Source organism: Phoenix dactylifera, chromosome 16 (assembly GCF_051530095.1).
Source record: "Phoenix dactylifera cultivar Ajwa chromosome 16, Ajwa_hap1_PhDact_Kaust_v1.1, whole genome shotgun sequence".
Taxonomy (NCBI): domain Eukaryota; kingdom Viridiplantae; phylum Streptophyta; class Magnoliopsida; order Arecales; family Arecaceae; genus Phoenix; species Phoenix dactylifera.
The window spans coordinates 16,403,107-16,430,984 of NC_143205.1; the positions used below are offsets into that span (position 1 = coordinate 16,403,107).

Here is a 27,878-nt window from a genome sequence, read left to right on the forward strand (position 1 = left end):
TGGCGGGTGACGGTACGTCGGCGGGATGTGTCCTCCGGAGGACCTGCAAAAAAGCCAGTGGCCGGGGTTTCCGGCGCCGGCCCTCCGATGCTTAAGTTAGAGGGGACAAATGTGTAGAGGGAGAGAAAGTATTCTCCGAAGTTTACAGAGTCCAACCCCTCTAAGGAGGAAGGGTTTTCCTTTTATAGAGGGGTACAGGTGTACTTGTGATGTGACGGGGCGAACGGGTTACCGTCATGATTGAGCATGTCGTCCGAATTAATGCACGATTGTCTGAATTAATGCATTGCCGTAGGAGATTAGGCTGGAGCCAGTGAGTCGTCGTGGCTGATCGGACGTGGCTAAGCGGGTCAGTTGTTTGTCGTGGAGGGCTTGAGATCCGTAGATAGCATGCGCATTGATTGTTGAGTGAGCCGGAGATCAGCAGAGGTCATGCGCATTAATTGTTGAGTGAGCCGGAGATCAGCAGAGGCTATGCGCATTAATTGTTGACAGTGGTAGCAAGGCATGGTCCCCGATCGAGCTGTAGAAGGATGTGACCGCAACAGGTGGATAGTGAGGCCGGGCTTCCGAGGTCGAGAATGTTGAGGTCGAATGCCCGGGTCGGATGTCTCGGAGTCGAGCTCCTGATCGAGCGCCAGGTTGGAAGCTCTGAGGTCGGGCACCTCCAGGTCGGGCGCCTTGGTCACGTGCCGGCGACGCGTTCATGTGCTTTGGGGCAATCCGTTTTTCCCCCAACAAGATTAATTGGAGGTTCTTCCGTTGCTGCACCTGTATCTCCAGGTAAAATGGACGTTGGACCTGATTTAGATTTTTAAGTCCCGAAATGGCTATCTTGTGAGGAGGCTGGTGATGTTCTCGGCCGGAAGATTTCTGACATTTTAAAAAAATTCTCAGCTAGGATTGAAATTTGACTCAATTTTCTTTTGCTATAATCATACGTAATATATGGAGATCATGAAACAATAAATATCAAATAATAGAAAATTATAAAATAATTCTTCCATGCTTATTATTTAGTAAATATAATATAATTTAGTTGATCATGTAATAAATAAAAAGGTATTATAAAATAGTCAATTGTAGTTTTAAAAATTAAATTTAATTATTGATTATGAATTTTTTGTGATAATGGAATATTGGTAACGGACCTGATCAAGGTTTTTGAACTTTGATATATCTATCTCAATAGGAGGCTGATAATTTTGATTTATCTTGCTTGAGATATTATGTTGACCTTTAAAATTCATTTAGCTATCATTTTCAAATGATCGCGATGTTGTGAAATTCTCATCTGAAATTGAAATATGACTCAGATTTTTTGTTATGCTTATATGCAATATATAGAGGTTACGAAATAACAAATATCAAATAACAAAAAATTATACTTTAGTTATTATTAAGTAAATATAATATTATTTAATTTATTATGTAATAAATTAAAAGGCGTTACAAAACAGTTGATTGTAGTTTGAAAAATTAAATTAAATTTGAAAGATTCGGTATTCATGAATTTCTTGGAGGCCATCCATGATTATACGGTAAAATTTGGAATAATATCATGGTCCGCAACACCTCATGTTCTCGAGGCATCAATCTAGTCGATATTCTCGTAGGCAGATGGTATCTAAGTGGGTTCTCTTGTAAAAAAGAGTATTGATAAATCACAATCAGTTGTGATCAAAATCATAAGCAATGTGGTTAAAATTTGTTAGATCAGATTAGTTGTTTTTTGAGAGAATTAAATCAGATCAATTTTCTCACAAGAGCCGACCAAGATAGATTCCCGGTTATTACATCGGTCTTGAATTATTAGTTGTCTGAACAAAAATGCTATTAATTTCGTTGCAAAAACATTAAAAGTCACCAAAAAACAATGATGGGAACTATGACAAGTGCATCTCCATCATCCGAGTTCCACTTGTATATATCAGACATGAAAGTTTCTAACAGCTTTGTCAGGAGCGAACATCACTAACCTATTATAACAGCTCTGTCAGGAGTGAACATCACTAACTTATTATAACAGCTCTGTCAAAAAAGATTTTTTCTTTTTTTTCATTTAGATGGAAAGATTATAAAACCATTCTACAATTTACTAGCCGTTAGAAGATCCCAAATTGATGGTTATGCTAGTATGTTTGAGCTAAAAAAAAAAAAGGTTACATTAGCATGATATGGTGAACTAAATTTTAGGGATTTTGAGATTATAAATAAGGAGCCCTCAAAACATGTTTTTTTTTATATAGGTATTTAGAATCTTTTAAATCACATCCAACACTTCGTATTTTTATTTTATATCATGGAGTATGATGCTTGGAGTTTGAACATACGTGTTTCTTTTCTTCTTTTTTTTTTATGAAAGTGATTTTTTTTTGCTTGATAATGATAATATGCATGATTGAACTAAAGGTCTAATTGCTGAGAAACTGAATTATTATGTTTAGTCTTATTCATCTATGACCCTTGTGTCACCCTTCTCTATTTGGGAGAAGTTCGAACTGATGACTTCATCGTAGTTCTCAAGAAAGAAAAGATCATGAACTCCTATTTGTATGAAGTGGTTATTCTCAATAAATTTATAACTCCTTTTTCTGAGACCTTATTAGAAATGAATAGAATTTTGACGTGATTCCATCAGATTTTGATTATTCAAAGACCAACCGGTATATAAATAGGTTAGGTTTGGGTTTGGCACTAAGACCCAATGGTCCCCACCAATTAAAAAGGCTACCTCAAGGCTCTTAGGATAGTAACAACGGTGACATAATTCTAGAGATTCTAAGGATATGCGAAGTAAACCGCATGTTCAAAGTATATCACGTTTTTAGCTGCAGCCTGCACTTATGTGTCCTCCAACTTACATCTCTTCTTGTTTTTTTCTTAATTTCTTCTTTATTTTTATATATCTAATCAATAAAAAAAATCCTATTCTACTTAATGGTTAGACCGATGGATCCATACAAAATAAATGGGTTGAACATGACACCATTCTTCTTGATATAATTTGCAAACTTCTTGACTCGAGTCAAATAAGAGCTGACCTATAAATAAAATAAATAATATTAAACATTATATAAGAAAGAAGACCAAAGATTTAACAGCCTAATCAGCAATTTTCCTAATAAAATATATCCTTTTTTTTCCTAGCATCAAAGTAAACTTTGTTTCAAATCGGATCAATTGAAACTCAATTAGTAATCCACAGTTCTACGTTCTTAGCTAATAAGTTAGCTAGATATGGTCAAACCTGCCACACAAACACAAAACTTCATTTGGCCCACTAAAATTTCCGGGTCCATTTCCTTATCCAACCAATCCCCATATGTCACAACTTCCTCGTCCCTTCTATCAAAAAAATAACCAAAATAGAGATGAAAGTTTACAAGATCCATTTTTGTATTTGAATCTATCTAAATATGAATAAAAAATTGAGTATTCGACTAATATTCATATATATATATATATATATATATATATATATATATATATATATATATATATATATACACACATATTCATAAAAAAATAAATATAAATATAAATAGATAACTATCAGATCGATATCTAAATATCAGATTCTATTTATAATACTATTTTATTTTATATGATACTCGTAAAAATTTAAAAAAAATAAATGACCATATTAACATGTTATTAACTTGATTTGATTTTATGATCATAAAATTCAATTATCCGATTAATATTTATATTGATATCCATACTTTCGGTATATTTTCGGTGTTCAGTTTGTTTCCGTATTGAATACTAACAAATATAAATATAAATTTTTGCATCCAATTAATATTTGTATCTGTATTTATTAAATAAAATATATATGAATATGAATATGGTAATACCATGTATTTGAATTGGACCGAGTTCAGCCCTAAACCAAAAAGCTAGAAATTAAAAAAACAAAAGTAATTAATCCTAAAAATAATAATAATAAAACAAAAAAGCAGTCACCTTAACCGCGGCATCTTTTGAGACAGAGAAAAGAAAGAACAAGAATAGCTGTCGTTCTTCTCGCGTTGCATCTCCAGCCTTCTCTTCTTCGGCTGCGCTGACATCGCCGCCTCGTACGCGCTTCTCCGCTCGCGCTTCTCCTGCTCCTCCTCCGGAGTCGCGTTGAGATCCAACGCGACCATTTTCTCCGACCACCGCCCCGCCGCCGCCACCGAGGGCGACGGAGTCCCACCGCCGGCGATCCGATCCACCGGGGGCGACGGAGTCCCACCGCCGGCGATCCGATCCACCGGGGGCGGCGGGATCTCCCACCGTTGGTTGTGGGGGTCCACCAAAGGACGCGTGGCTGGCGATGGGAGGGTGGTGGGGCTCAGCGGGGCCAGCCCGGAGCTGCGGTCTTGCTGCTGTCTCTGCCGCTTCCTCTGGCCTTCCTCCTCCATCGACTGCCGTACCGCCACCTGATCCAAAGACGCACCCAAAAAAATCTTTCACAGTTGTTTCCTCTTTTTTTCAATTACAAATCATCAATTAATTTACATAATTATTAATAACATTCATTTAAAACTTTATAAATACCTTGGATTGAAGGCCTTGAAGCCAAGAATTCCTTGCTTTCAATTGCTGGTACATGGCGTCGAACTCCGCTTTTGACTGCTTTTTTTTTGGGAAAAGAAATTAGTGAAAATAAGAACAAGAATAGATGATGATGGAAAGAAAAGGGGGAGGGAAAGAGGGAAGAGAACAAACGCGTTGGAGGCGAGCTTTTTCGTCGGATAAGGAGGCTATCAACTGGTTCTGTTTCTTGACCCGCTGCATCAATCACCCCACCAAGATCGAATCCATTAATTACCACACCCCAAGATCCATCAAAGAATACGAGAAATCTAGAGAGCAAGAAAGAGAGGGGAGAGATCGAAGGAAGCCGGCAGTAGAATTACCTCCATGTGTCGCTCGGTGGCCTTGAAGACCTTGGCGGGAAAGAAGGGCGGCCGCGCGGGCCGGCCGTCGGGCTCCTCGCTGCCGCTCGCTGGGAAGGAGAACGGCGTCGCGGGGCTCGAGGTGGGCCCGCCGCCGCCGCCGCGGTCCCCGTCTTTCCTCTCGACGTTCCCATCGGGAGGAGGAGGGGAAATCGAGGGTGGAGGAGGAGGAGGAGGGGGGTCAAGAAGGGAGATATCGTCGTCGAGGGCGGATCGGCGGCGGCGGGCGCCCCAGCGGAGGAAGTCGGGGAGGCGGCGGGACTCGGCCTCGAGGACGAGCTTCGGGAGCTTGCGGAGTATCCGCGCCACCTCCAGCTGATCCGCCTCCGTCGGCGCCTCATCCGCCGGCGGCTTCATCTCTTTCTCTTTTTCTTTTTATAACACGGCGGCGGCGGAGATGATAGTTATCGTTGGTGGTCGACGTGGTGGGGTTGGAAGGGCAGCGGAGATTGGAGAAGGTGCCGCTGAGAGAGAAGCGAGGGCGCAAAGGAGGGGATCTTATAGAGGGAAATTCACAGTGGGGCACTGCAGCGCTGCCACGTGTCGGGATGATGGAGATAGATCTCCGCTCTTCCTCGTTCTCTTCGGGCGGCGAGGCCAGAAGTGTGTCCGTCGCGGCGTGAGGACAATCACAGCCGTGCGATGAACCGCGTCGTGTTTCGTGAATCTTGATGTTGCCTGTGGGTCCCATGAGGTCTTCCCTGGCCTTTTCCGTTAATCTGTCCTTCCCGCGAATCCACCGGTGATCATCCGCCGGTCATTTTGAGATCTGTGCAGCCGGACGAACGAGATAGTACGGAGCGCTTTCAGATCTGTGCCGGGTCGGTGGATTCAAGAGAAGGAAGAAGTCAACTGGGGAAGTCAATAATAATTTTAGTTGTTTATTTGTGGGTGGTCGATCCTTCTACTGGGCTAGGCTTCGAGATTGAAAGGTTGGGGACAAATTGAGAGAGTGGGGAAGGCATTAAAAGAGAGTAAAAATATAAGTTGACTGTAGCAAAACAAGAAGGATATAGTGGGCATGCAATAAAATTCAAAGAAAAAAAAAAGGTAAAGTAAGAAATTAGTATATAAAAAAGTTGTATAAATCCAAATCAAGGATAAAGTAGTAGAAAGCCAACCAAACAAGCTACCGTGAACATGTATATACCAGATTTGAAGGCATTTCTACAAGAAAAGAGTTTAATTTTGTGAAAAAATATAAGGAGCTAAAAAAAATCCATATTATATTATAAAATCATCAGAATTAAGAATATTATTTTTTATTTTGTTTTGTCAACTTTTAAGTAAAAACTATTTCTTTATATTTCTTAAAGGTGAATTTTAATGGTAGTATGGCTGCTGATGGGAGAGACGGAGGCGTAGGCTTTGTCATTAGAAATCATGACTCCGGACTAGTGGCGATGGAGGGACAGCGGATCTTCGATTCTTCGGTGGTGTGTGCTGAGCTTAGAACCGCCTGGAAGGGCATATCTTATGCCCAATGGACACTCGGTGCGAACCAAATTATCCTCAAGAGCGACTCGGCCACAGTAATTGATTAGATCAGGGGTCGGGGACGTGCAAGCAAGGATAGGTTGTTGCTACTTGACATTCGTGGACTCTTACATGAGTGTGGTATCCATCAGGCTACATACGTATATAGAGAAGCGAAGCGAATTGTGCAGCTGACTGGATTGCTTCCTATGCGGCTCACCATTCTGGAGGTTTTGTTTGGAGGGAGCGCGATATAATGCCGGAGTCTCTTTCTGCCTTATTATTTTCGGATTTTATTGGCCGTATCCACACTCGTAGAGTGTGAGCCGTCGTTGTACCTAAAAAAAAAGTAAAAACTATTTTATAAAAAACTTTATATAAAAAATATCCTTCAACTCTAAAATATTTGTTAATATTTATTATTTAAAAATAATGAAACAAGATAAAGGCCGATGAAAAAACTCATTCCATTGCTGGCCTCCTACTTATAAAAAATTTACTGGTCGTCAAAAGATCCCAAATTAATAGTTATGCTAGCATGTTTGAGGTAAAAAAAAAAAAAAAGTTACATTAGCATGATATGGTAAACTAAATTTTAGGGATTTTGAGGTTATAAATAAGGAGTCTTCAAAACATGCTTTTTTATATAGGTATTTAGAATCATTTAAATCAAATCCAACACTTCGTATTTTTATTTTATATAATGGAGTATGATGCTTGGAGTTTGAACATACGTGTTTCTTCTTTTTTTTTTTTTTGATGGAAGTGATTTTTTTTCTTGATAATGATAATATGCATGATTGAACTAAAGTCCCAATTGCTGAGATACTGAATTATTATGTTAAGTCTTATTCATCTATGACACTTGTGGCACCCTTCTCTATTTGGGAGAGGTTCGAATTGATGTCTTCATCGTATTTCTCAAGAAAGAAAAGATCATGAGCTCCTATTTGTTTCGCTAATTTGAAGTGACTTAGTGCGGTCATGGCCACGAGGATGCCAAATACTAGTTTAAGAATGAATAACATTTGCTGTCACTATTAATAGGCATTGAAGGGAAAGGGGTGTCAAAATTTATAATGTTTCGATGCTTTGGAAACCCCCAATATTGTTCAATTCTGTGATGTTTCTGCGCACCTGAACTAAGCCAAATATTTAACCCATAAACTGACCATAGTTCACCAGACTCAGCCATTTTTTTCTTCAAATGCATTCTAAACATGAGGTTAAATTTGTTATTTAAATAAAGCAATTTCCAACTACACATCTCTCATCGCACAATCCGATCAAACAACCTCCAGAAAAGTATCCTGGCTTATTCCATGGAAAACCAATTTCCAACTCCAAATAAAAATAAGCTCTTTATCGCAACAAGTAAGGACAAATAGGAGGACAATAAATTCTATCACTAGAATTAAGAAAATAACATATTTGAACAAAAGTAAGACTAAAGAAATAATGTATTTATTTGAACCATGGCCATGTATGTCAGACCATAGATATCCAATCCATTGGTTCACTTGGTTCATTTCTGAAGTGATTATTCTCAATAAATTTATAATTCATTTTTTTTAATACCTTATTCACTATTAAAGATATAAGAGGTGGCGATTTTTGATTCGGGTCCTCTGATCCTTCTAAAATGAATAGAATTTTGACGTGATGCCATCAGATTTTGATAATTCAAAGACCAACCCGTATATGAAATTATAAATAGATTAGGTTCAGGTTTGGCACTAAGACTCACCAGTTAAAAATGCTACCTCTAGGCTCTTAGGATAGTAACAACAGGGACATAATTCTAGAGATTCTAAGGAAATGCGAAGTAAATAGCATGTCCAAGTTATATCACGTTTTTAGCAGCACTTTTGTGTCCTCCAACTTACATTTTTCTTTTTCTTTTTTTTCTTAATTTCTTCCTTATTTTTATATATCTAATCAATAAAAAAAATCCTATTCTACTTAATGGTTAGACCGATGGATCCATACAAAATAAATGGGTTGAACATGACACATTCTTCTTGATATAATTTGCGAACTTCTTGACTCGAGTCAAATAAGAGCTGGCCTATAAATAAAATAAATAATATAAAACATTATATAAGAAAGGAGACCAAAGATTTAACAGTCTAATCAACAATTTTCCTAATAAAATTTATCCTTTTTTTTCCCTAGCGTCACAGTAAATTTTGTTTCAAATCGGATCAATTGAAACCTAACTAGTAATCCACAGTTCTATGCTCTCAGCTAATAAGTTAGCTAGATATGGTCAAACCTGCTACACAAACACAAAACTTCATTTGGCCCACTAAGATTTCCGGGTCCATTTCCTTATCCAACCAATCCCCATATGTCACAACTTCCTCGTCCCTTCTATCAAAAAAATAACCAAAATAGAGATGGAAGTTCATCAAATTTAAGCATCGGACTAATATTTGTATACGTATACATGTTCATAAAAAAATAAATATAAATATAAATAGATAACTATTCGATCAGTATCTAAATATCCGATTCTATTTATAATACTATTTAATTTTATATGATACTCATAAAATTTAAGAAAAATAAATGATCATATTAACATGCTATTAACTTGATTTGATTTTATAGTCATAAAATTTAATTATTTGATTAATATTTATATTGATATCCATACTTTCGGTATATTCTCGGTGTCCAATTTGTATCCGTATTCGTTACAAATAAATATCAATATAAATTTTTACATCCGATTAATATTTGCATCTATATTTATTAAATAAAATATATATGAATATGAATTTGCTAATATCACTGTATTTGAATTGGACCGATTTCAGCCCTAAACCAAAAAAGCAAGGGCTTAAAAAAAAAACAAAAATAATTAATCCTAAAATAATAATAATAAAACAAAAAGCAGTCATCTTAACCGCGGCATCTTTTGAGTCATGGAAAAGAAAGAAGGAGAATAGCTGTCGTTCTTCTCGCGTTGCATCTCCAGCCTTCTCTTCTTCGGCTGCGCCTCGTACGCGCTTCTCCGCTCCCACTCCCCCTGCTCCTCCTCCGGAGTCGCGTTCAGAGCCAACGCCCCAATCTTCTCCGACCACTGCCCTTCCGCCGCCACCGAGGGCGATGGAGTCCCACCGCCGGCGGCGATCCGATCCACCGGGGGCGGCTGGATCTCCCACCGTTGGCTGTGGGGGTCCACCAAAGGACGCGTGGCTGGCGATGGGAGGGTGGTGGGGCTCAGCGGGGCCAGCCCGGAGCTGCGGTCTTGCTGCTGTCTCTGCCGCTTCCTCTGGCCTTCCTCCTCCATCGACTGCCGTACCGCCACCTGATCCAAAGACGGACCCAAAAAAATCTTTCATAGTTGTTTCCTCTTTTTTTTCAATTACAAATCATCAATTAATTTACATAAATATTAATAACATTCATTTAAAACTTTATAAATACCTTGGATTGAAGGTGTTGAAGCCAAGAATTCCTTGCTTTTAATTGCTGGTACAGGGCGTCGAACTCCGTTTTTGACTGATTTTTTTTTGGAAACAAATTAGTGAAAATAAGAACAAGAATAGATGATGATGGAAAGAAAAGAGGTGTGGGGGGGGGGGGGGGGGGGGTAGGGAGGAGAGGGAAGAGAACAAACGCGTTGGAGGCGAGCTTTTTCGTCGGATAAGGAGGCTATCAACTGGTTCTGTTTCTTGACCCGCTGCATCAATCACCCCACCAATATCCAATCCATTAATTACCACACCCCAAGATCCATCAAAGAATACGAGAAATCTAGAGAGCAAGAAAGAGAGGGGAGAGATCGAAGGAAGCCGGCAGTAGAATTACCTCCATGTGTCGCTCGGTGGCCTTGAAGACCTTGGCGGGAAAGAAGGGCGGCCGCGGGGGCCGGCCGTCGGGCTCCTCGCTGCCGCTCGCTGGGAAGGAGAACGGCGTCGCGGGGCTCGAGGTGGCCCCGCCGCCGCCGCCGCGGTCCCCGTCTTTCCTCTCGACGTTCCCATCGGGAGGAGGAGGGGAAATCGAGGGTGGAGGAGGAGGAGGAGGGGGATCAAGAAGGGAGATGTCGTCGTCGAGGGCGGATCGGCGGCGGCGGGCGCCCCAGCGGAGGAAGTCTGGGAGGCGGCGGGACTCGGCCTCGAGGACGAGCTTCGGGAGCTTGCGGAGTATCCGCGCCACCTCCAGCTGATCCACCTCCGTCGGCGCCTCACCCGCCGGCGGCTTCATCTCTTTCTCCTTTTCTTTTAATAACACGGCGGCGGCGGAGATGATAGTAGTCGTTGGTGGTCGACGTGGTGGGGTTGGAAGGGCAGCGGAGATTGGAGAAGGTGCCGCTGAGAGAGAAGCGAGGGCGCAAAGGAGGGGGGTGGGGGGAGGGGATCTCATAGGGGGAAATTCACAATGGGGCACTGGAGCGCCGCCACGTGTCGGGATGATGGAGATAGGTCTCCGCTCTTCCTCGTTCGCTTGGGAGTTCGGGCAGCGAGGCCGGAAGTGTGTACGTCGCGGCTTCAGGGCAATCACAACCGTGCGATGAACAGCGTCGTGTTTCGTGAATCTTGATGTTGCCTGTGGGTCCCATGAGGTCTTCCCTGGCCTTTTCCGTTAATCTGTCCTTCGCGCGAATCCACCGGTGATCATCCGCCGGTCATTTTGAGATTTGTGCAGCCGGACGAACAAGATAGTACGGAGCGCTTTCAGATCTGTGCCGGGTCGGTGGATTCAAGAGAAGGAAGAAGTCAACTGGGGAAGTCAATAATAATTTTAGTTGTTTATTTGTGGGTGGTCGATCCTTCTACTGGGCTAGGCTTCGAGATTGAAAGGTTGGGGAAAAATTGAGAGAGTGGGGAAAGCATTAAAAGGGAGTAAAAATATAAGTTGAGTGTAGCAAAACATGATAAAGTAAGGAATTAGTATATTAAAAAGTTGTATAAATCCAAAACAAGGGTAAAGTAGTGGAAAGCCCAACAAGCTAACGTGAACATGTATATACCAGATTTGAAGGCATTCCTACAAGAAAAAAGAGTTTAATTTTGTGAAAAGATATAAGGAGCTAAAAAAATTTATATTATATTATAAAATCATCAGAATTAAGAATATTACTCTTTATTTTGTTTTGTCAACTTTTAAGTGAAAAACTATTTTATAAAAAACTTTATGCAAAAAATATCCTTCAATTCTAAAATATTTGTTATCTAAAAATAATGAAATAAGATAAGGGCCGAAGAAAAAACTCATTCCATTGCAAGCCTCCAGCCGGTGTCCCCACCATCCAATTTCTTCCTATTGCACTTATATACCATGTCCTAAATTTTCTATCTAACAAAAAAAAAAATCTTATCCTCTCCCTCCCTACATTCTATATATATTTAAGGGTAAAAAAAATCTCTTTCATATCACACAAATATGCGACCTAAATTGAAAACAAAAAAAGCTTCTTTCTCGAAAGGCACGAACCATCAATAAAATACTACGGTAGAGTAGCTAAAATTTTATCCATATGTCAGAACTTTCAAAGAAAATGGAATAACATTTCATCCCATCTTACTCCCTCCACCTATTGGGGGGAAAAAAAATCTCCCTCAATATATACTCTTATTTATTCTTCTTTTTTTGCAAAAAAAAATGTTATGGAATCCCTAGCTGGTTTGAGAAAATTGGATGATTTCCCCGTCCTCTTAGTTTTCAATATTTCTAATCTTTTTTAGTTAAAAAATAAAGATAAATTCTATGTGACATAAGTAAAGTTTTGGTAAGCTACCAAAAGGCTTTTTTAATGTCTCGAAGTAAATCCACAATTCTTCATTCATCCCTATAATCCATCATTGCTTGCATACAACCCATCATTGCCTTCTGCCCTCTAATTTATCTAGATAAAATTTATCATAGTATCTGTCAAGATGGTTGTCATCTTATAAATATTCCAAGTTACAAATATAACAATATACCCTATTATTACATACATCAGATCTACAACCCAAACTCTGTTGCTAGATATCATTCATAATTTATGGATTATCTTACTTTACAAATCTTAGTATTGTGTTTTTAGAAATACGAATCCGAGCATTATGAGAAGCTGTCAATTATTTAATATTTATCTCCCCCATGTTCTCACGTGCCATCCGCCTGTCCCTCCCCGACGAGTATACCGCCAAGTGGTAACCGCAAACTCCCCCGCACCTTCTCTTGCTTAACGCCCAACACTAACTCCTGGTTGAAGGGTTAACCCTACACCCTCTTAGATCACGACACGTTTCTCACCAACGGTCCAGATTCATCCGTGGACCTACTTCTCCTCTATATAACCACACAAACCCTTCTCTCTCTGGCTCGCACCAGCGACGGAGAAAATAGGAAGGGGGAAGAAAACCCATAGAAACCCTAATCTTTGTTTCCTTTGATCAGAGATGACTTCGAACCCTCGGGTTTACTTCGACATCTCGATCGGCGGCGCCCCCGCCGGTCGGATCGTGATGGAGCTCTTCGCCGACGTGGTCCCCCGCACGGCGGAGAACTTCCGAGCCCTGTGCACCGGCGAGAAGGGCATCGGGAGGTTCGGCAAGCCGCTCCACTACTAGGGATCGGTGTTCCACCGGGTGATCCCGGAGTTCATGTGCCAGGGCGGCGACTTCACCGCCGGGAACGGCACCGGCGGGGATTGCAACTACGGGCCGAAGTTCCAGGACGAGAGCTTCGTCAAGAAGCACACGGGGCCCGGGGTGCTTTCGATGGCGAACGCGGGGCCCAACACGAACGGCTCCCAGTTCTTCATCTGCACCGCCACCACCTCGTGGCTCGACGGCAAGCACGTCGTCTTCGGGCAGGTAGTGGAGGGGATGGACGTTGTCAAGGCCATCGAGAACGTCGGGTCCCCGACCGGGAGGCCCACCAAGACCGTCACCATCGCCGACTGCGGCCAGCTCTCTTAGATCGATCTCCATCTGTCTCCCCCATAAATCCCCCCTTCCCTCTTATTTCTTCTGCACATCTCGCTAGTAGAAATAATTGGCTGATCTGCTCCGCTCTTCTTTGGATCGTCTTTGATGTCGTCTTATCTTTAATGTTTCAGGGTTCTTACGGTACGGAGGATCTGTCGGTTTGGTGGTGTTTTTCTTCTTTTTTGTGTAGGTTTCTTGAGTAGCAACAGCAATATATTTAGGCCTTTTTACAAAAAAAAAGACATTTTCCCGTTTTATTTTTTGATTAGACGGGGGATTTATGTACCTTTAAGAGAGGTCTCGTTGCCCAAATTGCCGTGCCGTGAAGATGGAAACTAGGTTTGGATTTTGGGGTTGTGATCGAGATCTGGAATTTGAGATTGGATTCGGAGTTCAAAATTTAATTAGAACATAAGCTTATGACGAAACAATTAAAAAAATAAATTAAATCAATTTGAGATCTCGTAAGCAGGGTCTGGGTCATATATTTCTGCTATTACTTCATAAAACAAAATAATTTGATTATTTTGTTTATTTTCTTTATTTTGTTTCCCCTTTACATCCTCTGCTCATTATTATTGGAATAGAGGGAGCGTCGTAAATGGCGTGGATCCCTGATGGAGAAGCAGAGGAACAACGATGAGGCGAGAAATCGTTTCAGTCGCCATTTCTCCGATTGGCGATTCGATTGTTGCTCGTCAACACTCACCTCTTTTTCGATCTTTTTTTTTTTGTTTCGTATTTTTTTTATTGTATTATAAGTTGCGAAGCGCAAGGGATGCTATCACTAATTTTCTTCACTTTGAACCGATCAGACAAAAGAGACTATGGGGAATAAAAATATTCCAGACTGATGTGCTTCCGCCACTCATTTTACTAAATTTTTGTAACTCTCTTCCTTGCTTTATTTTTACAACATTTTTCTGACTTTTATTTCGTGCCGAAATCCATATACTTTATGCTTTGCAATATTTAAAGGGACATGTTTTATCTTGGTTGATGTTGGGCAACGGTGCAAATGTCATCGAGGTTGTTGAATGCGATAATCGATGCTTGCAACTGTGCCCCAAGACTCTTATAGGTATTTGATTTTTTTTTTCCTTGACGTGAAAATAATTTGTCAAATTTACCTTATGTCCAACAAGTAATACTTACGATAATTTGTAATGAAGATGCATTGTAGTTTTTGGAAATTCGATCCCGTAAGGTTAGACTTAATTAACCAAAAAAATGATATTTATGGTTATTTGAAATGAATAAAGTTCGTAGTATCCATACAGTATTCATTCAAATGGTTCTTGTTAAAGCATTTTTAAGATATTTCCTGTGCATGTATAAAAGGCATTTTTAAGATACTATCATGCATGTGTGAAATTAGTAATGAGCTAGAACGAACGATCCCAAATAGAGGTATAAAATAGGATTCTAAATATAGATGATCATAAATCTTCATTTTTAAATAGTTTTAACTAGACAATCTATTTCCCTACAAGAAACTTTTGATTATCTATTTGGATGATGATCCCACTCTCCCAGATTCAATTGGACTCTGCTCTGTAACTAAACCAATATTGTAGAGATTTACTTATATGAAAAGTAAGGGTAAAAAGAGTTGATCTCCGCTGCTGGTGGACTGGCCGGCCCGTTTCCGGAGGACGGGGGATTAGAAACGATGGGACCACTCTATCCGTCGCGTACCCCTCGATGCCCTTGCTACCATCCTCGCTTTACCACGACCAAGAGAGGTCATCCTTTGGGGTAGGTGCCGAGCGCTACCAAAATATAAAAAGCCTGTACCTCTGATATTTTTAGTATGCGAAGACCTCGGCCTTGAGTTGGACCGGTCATAAATGTGTCGCTGGGTTGGGTCCGGAGGAGGTACGGGCGGCTGGAACGGGTCGCTTCCGACATTGAATTGATTGCACTAACTTGCCATGCCCGTGGCAAAAGGGTAACCCAGTCAGTTTATTTTGTTATCGCTTTTGGTGGCACGTTTTCCATTTGCGCGTACTGAAGGTGGCCACCGGTGAGTATTATTCTTTAAGCTTCTCTCGCAGTGCATGAATTTCAAATTCCCAAAAAAATCATATTTATTATATTTATATTCAATAATTTCGATAATCTATATTTATATTCATATTAGTAAAATTATTTACTTTATATAAAAGATTAAGATTATCTTTAAGTAGGAAGAAGAATGCGTAATTATATTATTTCAGGGTTTCAGGATAATTTTATTGCTATCAAGATTGAAAATGCCCTTATAGACAATTTTGATAGGCCAATGCTTGCTGAATTTCATCTCTCTAATTTCAAATCCAAAAAAGTTAAGGAACTTGTAACTAATTGGATCAAATTCACTGCTCCATGTTGTGGAACTGAATTGTGAAGGTGCTTCCATATCTAGAGGTGATGTTTGTCTTCTGGTGGCAGTGCTATTAAGGGACACCATGTGCAAATTAATTTGGGGTTTTACCTACATTCATGGGTTTGGTTCCAATGATTTTAATGAAATGAGTGCCTACTTGATGGGCTGAAAATCCAAAGGAGGCTACTCTTCTATCGTTTTGGAATTTAATACTAAAATATTGGTTAATATTCCGGATTAAAGTTCTTGGCAGCGCTGCTAACTGGTTCAGAAATTCAGATTGATGGCCAATTAAATCTGCCGTGGTTCAATATACTTAAAGAATGCAATTTGGTTAAGGATCATATGGCAATTTTAGCTTGTGATACCCAAGAAAGTGTTGTTTTCAGCACTTCCTAACCCTGGATCAGATGGGCTTTTGATAGCCTAGATTCGTATTTATGTAGGATTTCCCACTAGTAAACTCATGGGCCTTTCCCTGTTACATTTATTTTATCTTCATTGGAATCCTTCTTTTATTTAAATAATCCATGCTACATCCCCAACCTGGACACGGGGTTGTTTTTCTTAAACAGAAAAAAAGAAGAAGAAGAATATAGACAAGATGTAGAGAGGTAGTTGCAGGTGAAACTGATTTCAGTCATGACTATAAATTCACATACAGCTGATACAAATCAGGTTCTAAAAAAAGAACTGAGAAGCAAGAACTACAGCCATGCAAGATGTAATAATATTTTATGGTATCATATTGAGTCTTCCATGCTAAGACAAATTAATTTTGGAAATAAATTCTACAGATATTGGCCTTAATTGTATTATAGTAATAACGACACTCTACACTGTTATATTCTGCAAACCTGGATTCAAGCAAGTATTCAGAGATCGAAATTTTGAAACAGAACAAGACAAATAAAAATAAATACATTGAGGGATAATCACCTATATAGGCCTTAGACAAAGGCAAAACTAAAAAAAAAGCAATCTGACTTATTCCCTCCAATGCAAGTTATATCGCAATTCCAATGGCCTTGATGCTATGTTACTATGATTCAAATGGTAAAGGGGCAAAGCTCCTAAACATAAAAAATGTAACAAATAGGTATGCATCAAATCCAGAAGTATGTGATATATCAGAATAGCACAAACAGCTCAATGAACACAAATTTATTTACTAAAAGTTGCTAAAAGGGCTCAGTTTTGGCTTTAAGTGGGAAAAAGTGGAGCAAAAAGCCAAAAAGAATATGAATGGAAGTGACAGGACAATTTCAAAGATATTAAAAACTTACTACCAAGGAAATGAGCATAGAGATTACAAATAACCAAAGGCATTCAAAGAGTTATCCTATACACCATAAAGGGTAAAATCTGCAACTAACCACTTCTGATAAGTATGAGTATTGGCTTTGCTTGTCCCTCGTGATAATCATTTGCATCGATTCATACTATCTTGCTTCCAAATTGAGGCCTTGCAACTTCTGAAAGTAAACTTGCATGAAATATGGAATAATAAAACTATTGCTCAGTACCAATGATAACATGCCACCATTTTCCTTGTAATAAACTGCTAACCTTGTGATGAGAAATTCAACATTTCCTATAAACTCTTGCAGACATTAACTTGACCTTGCCACGAGTTTAGGTCATAACGCTCTCAACAATCATGCATACCAATCACGATAAATAGTTCATTGCCAAATGCTATTGAAGTTTTCACTTTCTCTCTCTGTGTGTGTGCATACAACACACATATGTATATGCACGCACTTACATAAGTCTGTGTTAAAGAGCACCTTCCATGAAGTTTACTGATGGTAGATTGGCCGGGGCTCTGCCTTTCATGTGTATGCTACCAGGACGCTTCATTTTTGAGTTGTCTGGAAGTGTCAACACTTTTAGATGCTTGGACACGACACACAGAACTGCACACTCCACTTGTAAGTGTCCTGCTAATGGTAGCCAAAAAGTGTCTGCACTTGGCACTTTTTTTCTGGAGTGCCATGCAAAGAACTCATAGTTCTAAATGTTGGAACTTTCAGTTAAGTGTCCTTAAGTTTTTTTTTTTTTTTTTTTTGGGTCACTTCAAGCAATATTTATTTAAGATTATATATATAGTTTAAGCAATATCATTGTATTTTAAATATAAATATATCACAATTAGTTATCAATCTAAGTATCTCAACACATCTTACAACTAGCAAATAAATTCAACACCTTGCAAACTCATGGCTATTTAATTCATTTATTTGCTAAATAGTATCTACAACTCTAGGTTTCTTTTTCGCTTTCCTGAATAAGCATCAAAAGATACAAACACAGACCACACACGCACACACATTGTGTCCCATGCCTGTGATGGAAACTTGGACACTTGGCACCATTACAAGTGTCTAGGTAATCCATGCACCAAAGAAAGTAAATTTTATCTAGAGAAGAAGAAACTAGAAGAATGATAATATTAAGTCAAAGCGTGGAGCCACTAAATTTTGAAGAAATAAAGACAAATTTAGTTCCGAATCTTTATTGATCTTTCTCCAAGGATAACAAAGAGTGGAATTACCACTAAATTCAAGCAAATATTGACTCAAATTCATGCCAACTTTTCATTGATATTTCCTTCTGCACTACATCCATAGTGTCTTATAAGAGACATGCAATGAATACCTCATAAACTCTTATAGACACAACACATGAACTATAACTAATGAAATCTAGAAAATACAAAATTAAACCATGAATCTCCTCAACATTTTATGACTCAAACACGAACTATAGGATACCTAACAAAAAAACTGTTTAACTGTACTATAGGATTACCTAGACACTTGATTTGGACTAAGATATGAATTCTCCATAGCAGCTGCTGCAGATTATGTTATCAATCTAAGTATCTCGACGCATCTTACAACTAGCAAATAAATTCAACAACTTGCAAACTCATGGCTATTTAATTCATTTATTTGCTAAATAGCATCTATAACTCTAGGTTTCTTTTTCACTTTCCTGAATAAGCATCAAAAGATACAAACACACGCCACACACGCACACACATTGTGTCCCATGCCTGTGATTGAAACTTGGACACTTGGCACCCATTACAAGTGTCTAGGTAATCCATGCACCAAAGAAAGTAAATTTTATCTAGAGAAGAAGAATCTAAAAGAATGATAATATTAAGTCAAACTGTGGAGCCACTAAATTTTGAAGAAATAAAGACAAATTTAGTTCCAAATCCTTATTGATCTTTCTCCAAGGATAACAAAGAGTGGAATACCACTAAATTCAAGCAAATATTGACTCAAATTCATGCCAAGTTTTCATTGATATTTCCTTCTGCACTACATCCATAGTGTCTAATAAGAGACATGCAATGAATACCTCATAAACTCTTATAGACACAACACATGAACCATAACTAATGAAATCTAGAAAATCCAAAATTAAACCATGAATCTCCTCAACATTTTATGACTCAAACACGAACTATAGGATACCTAACAAAAAAACCGTTTAACTGTACTTTGACTTCTTGACTTGGACTAAGATATGAATTCTCCATAGCAACTGCTGCAGATTATGTTAATCTGTTCCTCCCTTCATTACCAACTTCCATGAAACTAGATTATCTCTTATTTTCTTTTTTCAATTTCTACCAGTATCAATGGCAAGGTCCTCAGAATACCATTTAAACATGTAATGAACCTCTCAATATTTTTTTTGGTCAGGTCCACTTTATAATGCTGGTCAAGTTCATCAATCTCGTGAAAGGAGAGTTAGAACTACTTGCTCCACTCTATATGCATATTGAGATATTGATTCATATGATAAGTGTAAGAAGTGGGTAGAGATCAAGAGTCTCTAACAATGAAGAAGGGCATTGGTCCCACAATATGAAATGTCTCATTAATTACTTTGTATAGTATCATTATCTACTTGGGCTTATTTTAAATGTGCAAAATTGCATATACAGCAGCTTACCCAAAATTACATGATGATTTGGCTTTCAATAAGACTAAGATACAACGACAAATTTAGTCAAGGACAAGATTTTCAAAACTTGAAAAGATATTCTTGAGCAAATTTAGAATGGAAAAAGACACAACAACAAATATATTAATTGGATACACAATAATTCTAAACTAAATCAACTCTAAACTACTCCATTTTGTCTTTGAGGCACTAAAACATGATTACAAAGTTGCATATTGACATCATTCTTGATATAACAACTTCACCTTATTACAAAACCACAAGGGAGATGAATGATATGGGAGAAAAGGGGAAAGGTGGAGATGAGGCTAAAAGATAGTATAGTTAGATTCATAAATGTGTTATGGTCAATATAAAGAATCGTGAAAAAGAGAATGTGAAGAGAGAGAGAGAGATTGAACTATAACACGGGTTTCTAGAAACAATAGAAACACATAGTATGGTCGTCGTCGTCACCTTCAATACTATAAATTATCACCTAAGCAAAGATTAATTCGAAAGTTAAGGCTAAACTGCATCACTCTTTCCCTTTTCTAATCCAATTGCCCTAGAACCCCACCTATCAGTCCATCCCACTGCCTAGCACCTTGTTACACTACTTGGTGCCTAGAAACATGCATCTCCCGCGCTCAGTCTCATAGCCCAAACAACCCCTCTATCCCTAAATCTAAAGCATGTTGATTGCATCCAATATCTCCTCCACTTTGGCCTTAAACTCAAATCCTCGACTTTTTTTATCATCTTTTGTAAGTAGAAGACCCTCCTTTGGTATCCAAACACAATAGAATTAAAAAATTATGGATATTTGATCTACCGCATCCAAAAATACCATCATTAAAATTGTATTCAAAGAAAACCTAAAAACCACTTGTGGACTTCTTGTAACCCACACGTTTCCAGCTTCCCTCACTCTTTTCCAAAGGCTTACCTATGCATTGATGTTTTGTTTCACAAACTTTTGTTTTCACTAAACCGATGACACTTGAAAAAAACCATGCATCAAATGCATGATACAAATGCAAGCCAAGAACCAGTCGGTCCTCTTAATTCCAACATGAAACATGCATGTCTCATGCATTCAGAGGACACATCGACCTCCTGTTCAGGAAACTATATGGTCAACCATGCATCAGATGTGTGACATTTGTGCACACACCTTGGTCACATGTAAGTAGTGGAAACATCCACTTCTCATAGAGAAAAAGGGCCGTGCTTTGCATCAAGTGAGTTGTGGATTCCATGAAACCACCAAAGCACCAAGACCCACACCCCTAATTTTATTTTATTTTTAAAAAAGAAAAAAACTCCACAAACAATGGTCTCCATATTCTTCCCCGTTAATATGATCCCAGTAGCTTTCCTTTATATGAAACAAGCAAAATACAATATTGAAATAGAAATATCTTTAGCAAAAAAAAAAATAGAAATATCTTCAATTACAGTTACTATGAAATTATATGCCAACATTCAATTATATAAAGTACTTGGGTAAGAGATAGTCAATTCTTGTTCTTATTGATTTTTGGGTTCTTCTCCCTGATTTAAACTCATTTTACCAAATTTTTAGATGAGATATTCTTAAGATCAAGTTTGCACTCTAGCCCAAATTCAAGCTTGAACATGAACTCGGCTAGTAGAACAAATAAGCCAATTGCAAGCTAAGCTGAATCTGCCAGCACTCTCTCAAACCAAGGTTGAACTTACGTCTTTGAACTTGACTCTAGCTTGAACTGAGACTAGATATACCTCAGCCAAGACCAAACAGCTTAATCTCCTGCCTGGCAAGCTAAATTGCAGCCCTACCAACATCATCGCAATCAAGTGGGAGTCACTTTAAGCATTCTAAGGTTTGTCTTCTGCTCGGATGGAAGCCCAAACACCTAAAACTGCACTCAACAATTATTTCAGGTCAATCACAGAGATTATGGAGGAGTTTCCTCAATTATTTCCAACCTAATTGCCACTATGACAATGCCTACAAGCTATTTATTATTTACATGAATTATCATTGATAATCTCAACATCAATGGGAGAAATATGACACAGCTAAGATTTAGACACAAAGTTCATCATCCTCTGAAACTTCAAATCAAGTCCCAAAAATTTCTAATGTCACCCTCAACTGACTATATTGAAAAGGAGCTAACATGGAGTACATAGTCCTATCTGAATATGCTGACAATGTTGTATGACAATACTAATAATTAATGACACAGAGAATCATTTATGAAAAAAATACCATTTACCTCCATATAATAAAAAAGAGAAGATCCACTTTCTAAAGGGATTTCATCCAAAAGCATTTATCTGCACAATCCTACCTAATTTAATCTTCAAATGAACCTCGTATGAAAACAATGAAAAATCTCCCCTTGAATTTTCTCTACAAGGACTTGAAAAGGAGTTTTGCCTTTTATGAACATGACACTATAAAATAGTTCTAGAAATATCTTCTAGCTATATCATAAATCAGTGGTCCCCATATTTACTTACCAAATTAATTGAAAAGGTGTGAAAGGGAAAACATGCAATGGTTTGACTGTTCAAAGCACAAGTTGTATTAAACTAAATTACAATAGAACAGGATAAGGAATAATAATGCAGGATGTAACTTGGACATTCACCCAGTGTAAAAAATATAGGTTATAGAGAAAATATGGGGAATGCATCACACTTACATTTCAGAAGTCCCAAAGAACTGACGAAGTATTTCTTAGGATCAGGCGAATGCCCCCAATCTTCAGGATTGCTTATCTGAAAAGAAACTATCAAAGGTCTATTAGATATAAACCACAAAGAAGCAACAAGAATGTTTGATACAAGCGCAATAAGGAGAAACTGAGGAACAAAGATAATGGTCTTTTTTTTAAAAAAAAATAAAAAATATAACGCACTTTCATAGGATCAAAGATGGTAATAAACTAAAAGCCACCAAGAAACAAACGAAACGCAACAGCTAAATTTTACTATAGGTAGAGTTTGGGAGCTCCAAGGGTTCCTGATACATAAATAAGCATCCAGAAGAGGGAGAAATGTACACAATTAGGAGCAATAATCATCGAATTAAGCGAATTGGGTTCAAACAAAGTTTCAGTCAGAACATAATCAAGCTACCTAGATATTTGGTTAAAGAAAAGTTCCAAAACCCTAGAGGTCGTGCTTCATTGAAATCGAACCAGATGGCAACGAAACCTTGAGACGAAAAAAGATAGAGGACCAAGAACTGCACCGAAATCAAAATTGCATCTGCCGAGACAAAATCAGAATCCAACCAAGAAACCGAACTCACCTTTGCCGGCCACGCCGGGAATCCCTTGACCTTCGCGAGAACCAAATCCCCCAGCTTCAACTGGTCATTCGCCTTGCCGCGCGCCCCACCTTTCCTGCGCCCCGGAGCCATGGCAACGATCAAGAAACCCTAACCCCCACCCGTCCTCCAGTAACCCAGGCTCAGAGAGAAAAGATCGGGAAAAGAAACCCTAGAACGCTGCCACCGGCTCGCTTCCCCGAGCCCGAGGCGGCTCCTCGCCCTGTCGGACGCCGGAGACAAGTATTCGGGCGGCCGGAGGGCTACGGCGGCGTGATCGAGCGGCCGTGGGAGGATGGCGAAGAGAGGAATCTAAGCATTCGAACGCCGGAGACGGCGAGAAGGGATCGAAGAGGCGAGCGAGATGAAGCTGCAAAAGACGAGAGTCTTACAGCGACCGAGATTTGGGTACAGGGCGAGAGAAGCGAAGGAAACAACCAAGGAGAGGGGCGAAGCCTTTAAATCATACACGCGCGCGGGCGTTGTGGGACCGAATGCCCCGGCTTGGACCCATATGATAAAAGCGCTTTCTAGCCCGCTGGTATTAGGATGATGCTGGAGTGACATGATTCAGTGAAAAACCCCCTCCTATTAACCACCAAAAAAAAAAAAAATCATACTCGCCGACACCATCCTAGCCGACCGATTGAGATCACACTGTATGCCGATGATTATACGGTGAATATTATACATATCCAACTTCTTGGCTGTCTGATCTGGACTCAACGGTAAGATCAAACGGAAGAAGGTTCCTGATATTATTTTAGTTTAGAAATAAAAATCCTGTTAGTATTGAATGATGGACACCTGTCAACTATGGAGCGTATCGACCGTTGATTCGATGCGGCTCGTATTTATCCGTGCTCGGGGGTAGAATCCACCGTGGAGGAATCCCCTGGTTCTTATGACCGGACTATGTTTTTGTTGTCTTGGGAGCCATTGGTGGACTTGAAAATGGAACCCCGATGCAAAGACCATCCAACGTGGCATCTAATTCTACCTTGTGTCGTATGTGCATGACCCATGCTTATGATTTTGCTTGTAAAAAAAAAAGGAAAAAAAAGGAGTTGCAGGCTGTTTTTTATGGAATTTAATGATCAAGAGGATGATTAAGAGGACCCAGATAACTGAGTTCATGTGTTTCACATTTGTCAGATCAGAGTAAAACAATTTACCGTCAATGAACCCATTAGAGAGCAGATACCCAGATAAACCATTACGTTGTTGTGTCTGTAATGAGGTTCAAAATGTAGCACCATTTTACTTCTTCTTTTTTTTTCAAACTTCCTTGATTTTTTCGATTTTTTTAACCTTTTCGATTTATATATTGATTGAGGATATGCTTACAAAGTTAGTCTTCTACAGTTCGGATCTATACTTAAAAGAAGAGAAATCTTCTTATTTATCATTAGCTTCTTGATTCCCGGAGCTTGGAATTCTTGGAGCGTCTAGATGCCAAGACTATTGATAATTTAGCTGCAGAGTAAACTAAAAATGCTGCAGACAAGAGAAATGCAAGAAGAGAAATTAATGACATTGCAGAACTGCCTAGGTGTTTGACAACCAGTATTATGTAGACAAATGAGGAGTATTGTCTGTAATACCAGGTTGAGTTTCCAAATTTCTTCTACAGAACTCTGGGAACACACCTGAAGTGAATGTATCACTATAACAATTGAACCAAAGATACAGGATAGACACCCCAAAACACCTAGTTTCTGTAATTGTTCCTTCAGCATAAAGCGTGCCATAACAGCACTCTTCTGCCCATCAAAAATATAGATTCTCAAAATCAATAGGATCCAATTGTATATTATTAAGCACAGAAAAATGTTTTCTTAGTTTTACCTGACAATAATACTCAACGCACCAAGAGGAGTTACAAGAACTGCAGGAGCAAAAACATAAGCAACAAATTTGCCACCTCGCCTACCATCACTGCTTGTAAAGAAACTTGAGTTCAGACAAAGAAAATTTGCCCCTCTGCTACCACTAATAAATAAAAAGAAGCTATGAGTATGATAAATTATGACTACCTAGAAGCTAAAAGAGGGTATCCTGAGCAATTGCAAGAATTGGGTTCATTGATATTCCTGGTATAGTAGATGCTATCACACATAAAGTCATACTCAATTCGATGGAATTGTTTGATCTTAAAGGAGATTTTCTATAATTTCGCATGTAAAATAGCTTACTTTTACATTCCAGCCCACCACAAAGGCTCTAATAGGTACGCATACCCTCCAAAACCTACAGTACAAAAAGAATAAAGAAATAATCAGAAAGAAAGTTGAAAATGTACAGCAAAAAATTGAAGTCTTGATAGAAGAATAACATGGAAGATTGAAAGATCAGTACCCTGTTTGAAAATCAGAAAGTTACTAGATGGAAGTAAGCCAATGCATTGCATAATTTTTCATTTCTAAGCCCTCTAAGCACAAGGAAATGAATAAAAGAAAACAAATGAAAAGAGAAACTTAATTTGGTATTTTCCACCAAGAAATGATGCTTCCCTAGATAAAATTCGCCTACATACTCCTGCAACTCCTAAACATTAAGATGGAAAAAATGATGTGGGAACAAAGATGTGGAGGTTTTTCTCTAACTCTAAGCAAAAGCAATAGTATGAATCTTGTTAAAAAACATATGACAACTGTATCTCTCCACCAATCTCCAACCATGAGAAAATTTGAGCCACAAGAAAGAAAATAAGGATTGAAGTTTCTAACTTGAAAAGTGAGGAATGGTTTAGGATGATACAAATTGTAACTAGTAAAGAATCAGCTTTGCCATTCAGCTAGTGAACTTTCCACTGAAAAATGATTCATAGTCATAAAAGAACGGATAAAGTTCCAACAACAACAAGCTAATAAACCCAAGATACAGAAACTAGGTCAAATCAGTTGAGAAACTTTTCTTTTCAGAGATCATGATCTGTAACTGGTTTCATGTTGAGAAAAAAAAAAGAATATAGTTTTGATTACTTTTAGAATTCGAGTTTCAAAGAAGTTGGCATTACATGAAAGAGAGTAGCTAAGACAGATATTTCAAACATTGCTGGACTGTATTGATCATTAGCATTAGCTATATAGACTTGGAAACTGTTTCCCAAGGACTCCTAATCTGCAGAGCCAGGTCTTTTGTAAAATTAGTCTTAAATCTCAACAATCTGCCGATCTGGATTTTTTTTTAAAAAAAAAAATAAGCATAGGGCAATCAATGTATGAATTTTAGACGAAACTGCAATCTTCGTGTATTTTCCCAAGAGCAGCATTAAATATGAAGAAAAATAAGCTATCAAGCATGCATGAAATCTATAATTATATACTCAGTGGGCATTACAAGCATCAAGATTAGAATTTTTTCCCATAACATATATCCATCTATCCCCAAATCAAAAAAAAGGACGACAAGATCTGGGGTTTCTGACCAGCAGGCGTGCCGGATTGGCCGGCGCTCTTGAGCCCCTTCTTCTTCAAAATGAAGCTGGCCCCAAAGAATGCGCTCGAAACCAAGGGCAAGATCAGACCTGCATCATCCCTTCCATTCCCCTCGCCACCTCCCTTCCATCCCACTTCTAATCCCTCTCTATCTTTCTTAATCTCTCTCTCTCCGCCTCTCCTAGATACAGAGCGGAAGGGATTCAGGACAGAAAAGGCGAGAGACCCCCCGCGCGATCGAAATCAAACAAGGGCATGCTCCAAATCGAAATCTCTCTCCCGCCTCCAGAATTTTGAATTCCATCCGGAGAAAAAAAAAATTGCTTTATTATTATTATTATTATTATTTGATATGCCGGCAGCTCATACAAGTCTCGTGAGCACTGCCTGCTGAAGACAAAATACTCTATATAGATAAGAAAACGAATATAAAGTGAGTTCAAAAAAAATTAAAATTAATAAACAATAAAAAAGACGATTCAATTAGTAACTTTATTTGTCTACCGAAACATATGTGAATAAAAAATATAAATAATGGTTGCTATCATTTCTACATTTTATATAAAAATATTAATTTTAAAGTTTTAATAATATATATCAAATTTCTCTCCAAAAAGATTGCACAATCTAAATAATAATATTTCATTAAGTACACAATGACTAAAAGATAATGTTGCTATTTTCATTCCCCTATTCCTGCCAAGGTGCCTAATGACAACAACTATAATAATAATTCTGCTTTTTTAAGATAAAAAATGATTGTTATTAATAGATTTTGTGGGGGTCTTATAATTGAATGATGATGTTATTGAAAGGTGAGATTCACGTAAAAGAAAAGGTTTTATTTCTATGATGATGCTATGAAGTGCCACTTGACAAAGATTGGACTACTGATAGAGTTATTCTGTGCACTGCGTCAATGCCACATAAAAGAAAAGGAAAAATGTGGCACTTCATGGCATTTTTGTAGATAGTATGTTCTGAGTAATGGGGTTGGTGTCACACTCTACAAGCATTACTACGCGTCTGCGAGATTTATGTTATTTTAAAAGTATAAAAAGGCTTTAATTTGAATATTGAATACAACAGTAGAAACCACTGCTCAATATAAATACTTCAGGTTGCAAGCATTTTCATCATAATGCTTACATCATCTGCAATTAAGATGGATGAGCAGTTTGCCCGTGAGTATTCATGCGGGCATGCATTTAGTCCCATATCAGTTATTTACTAGATTGATCTTGGATGCTTATGCAAGATCAAGAAGCTCAAATAATACTTATCGGCTAGCCTTGTGGGATAAAATCTTAAGTTGACAATTAAAATGGTATCAAAGTGGACTCCGCCCATGGACTATTTGACTAGGAGACACTGTAACACAGATTGATGGAGGCTGACCATAGGCCAATCATAGTGCTTGTGATT

At 38.6% G+C, this 27,878-nt stretch overlaps 2 protein-coding genes, 1 non-coding gene and 1 pseudogene across 4 annotated transcripts; 2 read left to right on the forward strand and 2 right to left on the reverse strand.

Annotated features, from left to right (window-relative positions):
- Window positions 1–684: 684 nt before the first annotated feature.
- On the reverse strand, window positions 685–5,409 carry LOC103700182 (uncharacterized). Of its 2 annotated transcripts, none has more exons than XM_089927977.1 (5): window positions 4,908–5,409; window positions 4,717–4,779; window positions 4,546–4,620; window positions 3,970–4,427; window positions 685–873 (listed from the first exon to the last, which is right to left on the reverse strand). In XM_089927977.1, the coding sequence occupies exons 1-5, from the start codon at window positions 5,301–5,303 to the stop codon at window positions 831–833; spliced, it is 1,035 nt and encodes a 344-aa protein (XP_089784103.1). In that variant the 5' UTR covers window positions 5,304–5,409; the 3' UTR covers window positions 685–830. The 2 variants fall into 2 exon arrangements, with proteins under 2 accessions (XP_089784103.1, XP_089784102.1); XM_089927976.1 differs by lacking the exon at window positions 685–873 and adding an exon at window positions 3,723–3,889.
- Window positions 5,410–9,195: 3,786 nt separating this feature from the next.
- Window positions 9,196–23,522, reverse strand: LOC103706345 (uncharacterized). The gene is made up of 6 exons (XM_089927763.1): window positions 22,996–23,522; window positions 22,385–22,460; window positions 10,242–11,153; window positions 10,051–10,113; window positions 9,858–9,932; window positions 9,196–9,738 (listed from the first exon to the last, which is right to left on the reverse strand). The coding sequence occupies exons 3-6, from the start codon at window positions 10,794–10,796 to the stop codon at window positions 9,325–9,327; spliced, it is 1,107 nt and encodes a 368-aa protein (XP_089783889.1). The 5' UTR covers window positions 10,797–11,153; window positions 22,385–22,460; window positions 22,996–23,522; the 3' UTR covers window positions 9,196–9,324.
- On the forward strand, window positions 12,719–14,209 carry LOC149751141 (peptidyl-prolyl cis-trans isomerase-like; annotated as a pseudogene).
- Window positions 13,932–14,056, forward strand: LOC113462681 (small nucleolar RNA snoR111). The gene has a single exon (XR_003385603.1). It is a non-coding gene; the product is annotated as a small nucleolar RNA snoR111 (small nucleolar RNA).
- Window positions 23,523–27,878: the final 4,356 nt, after the last annotated feature.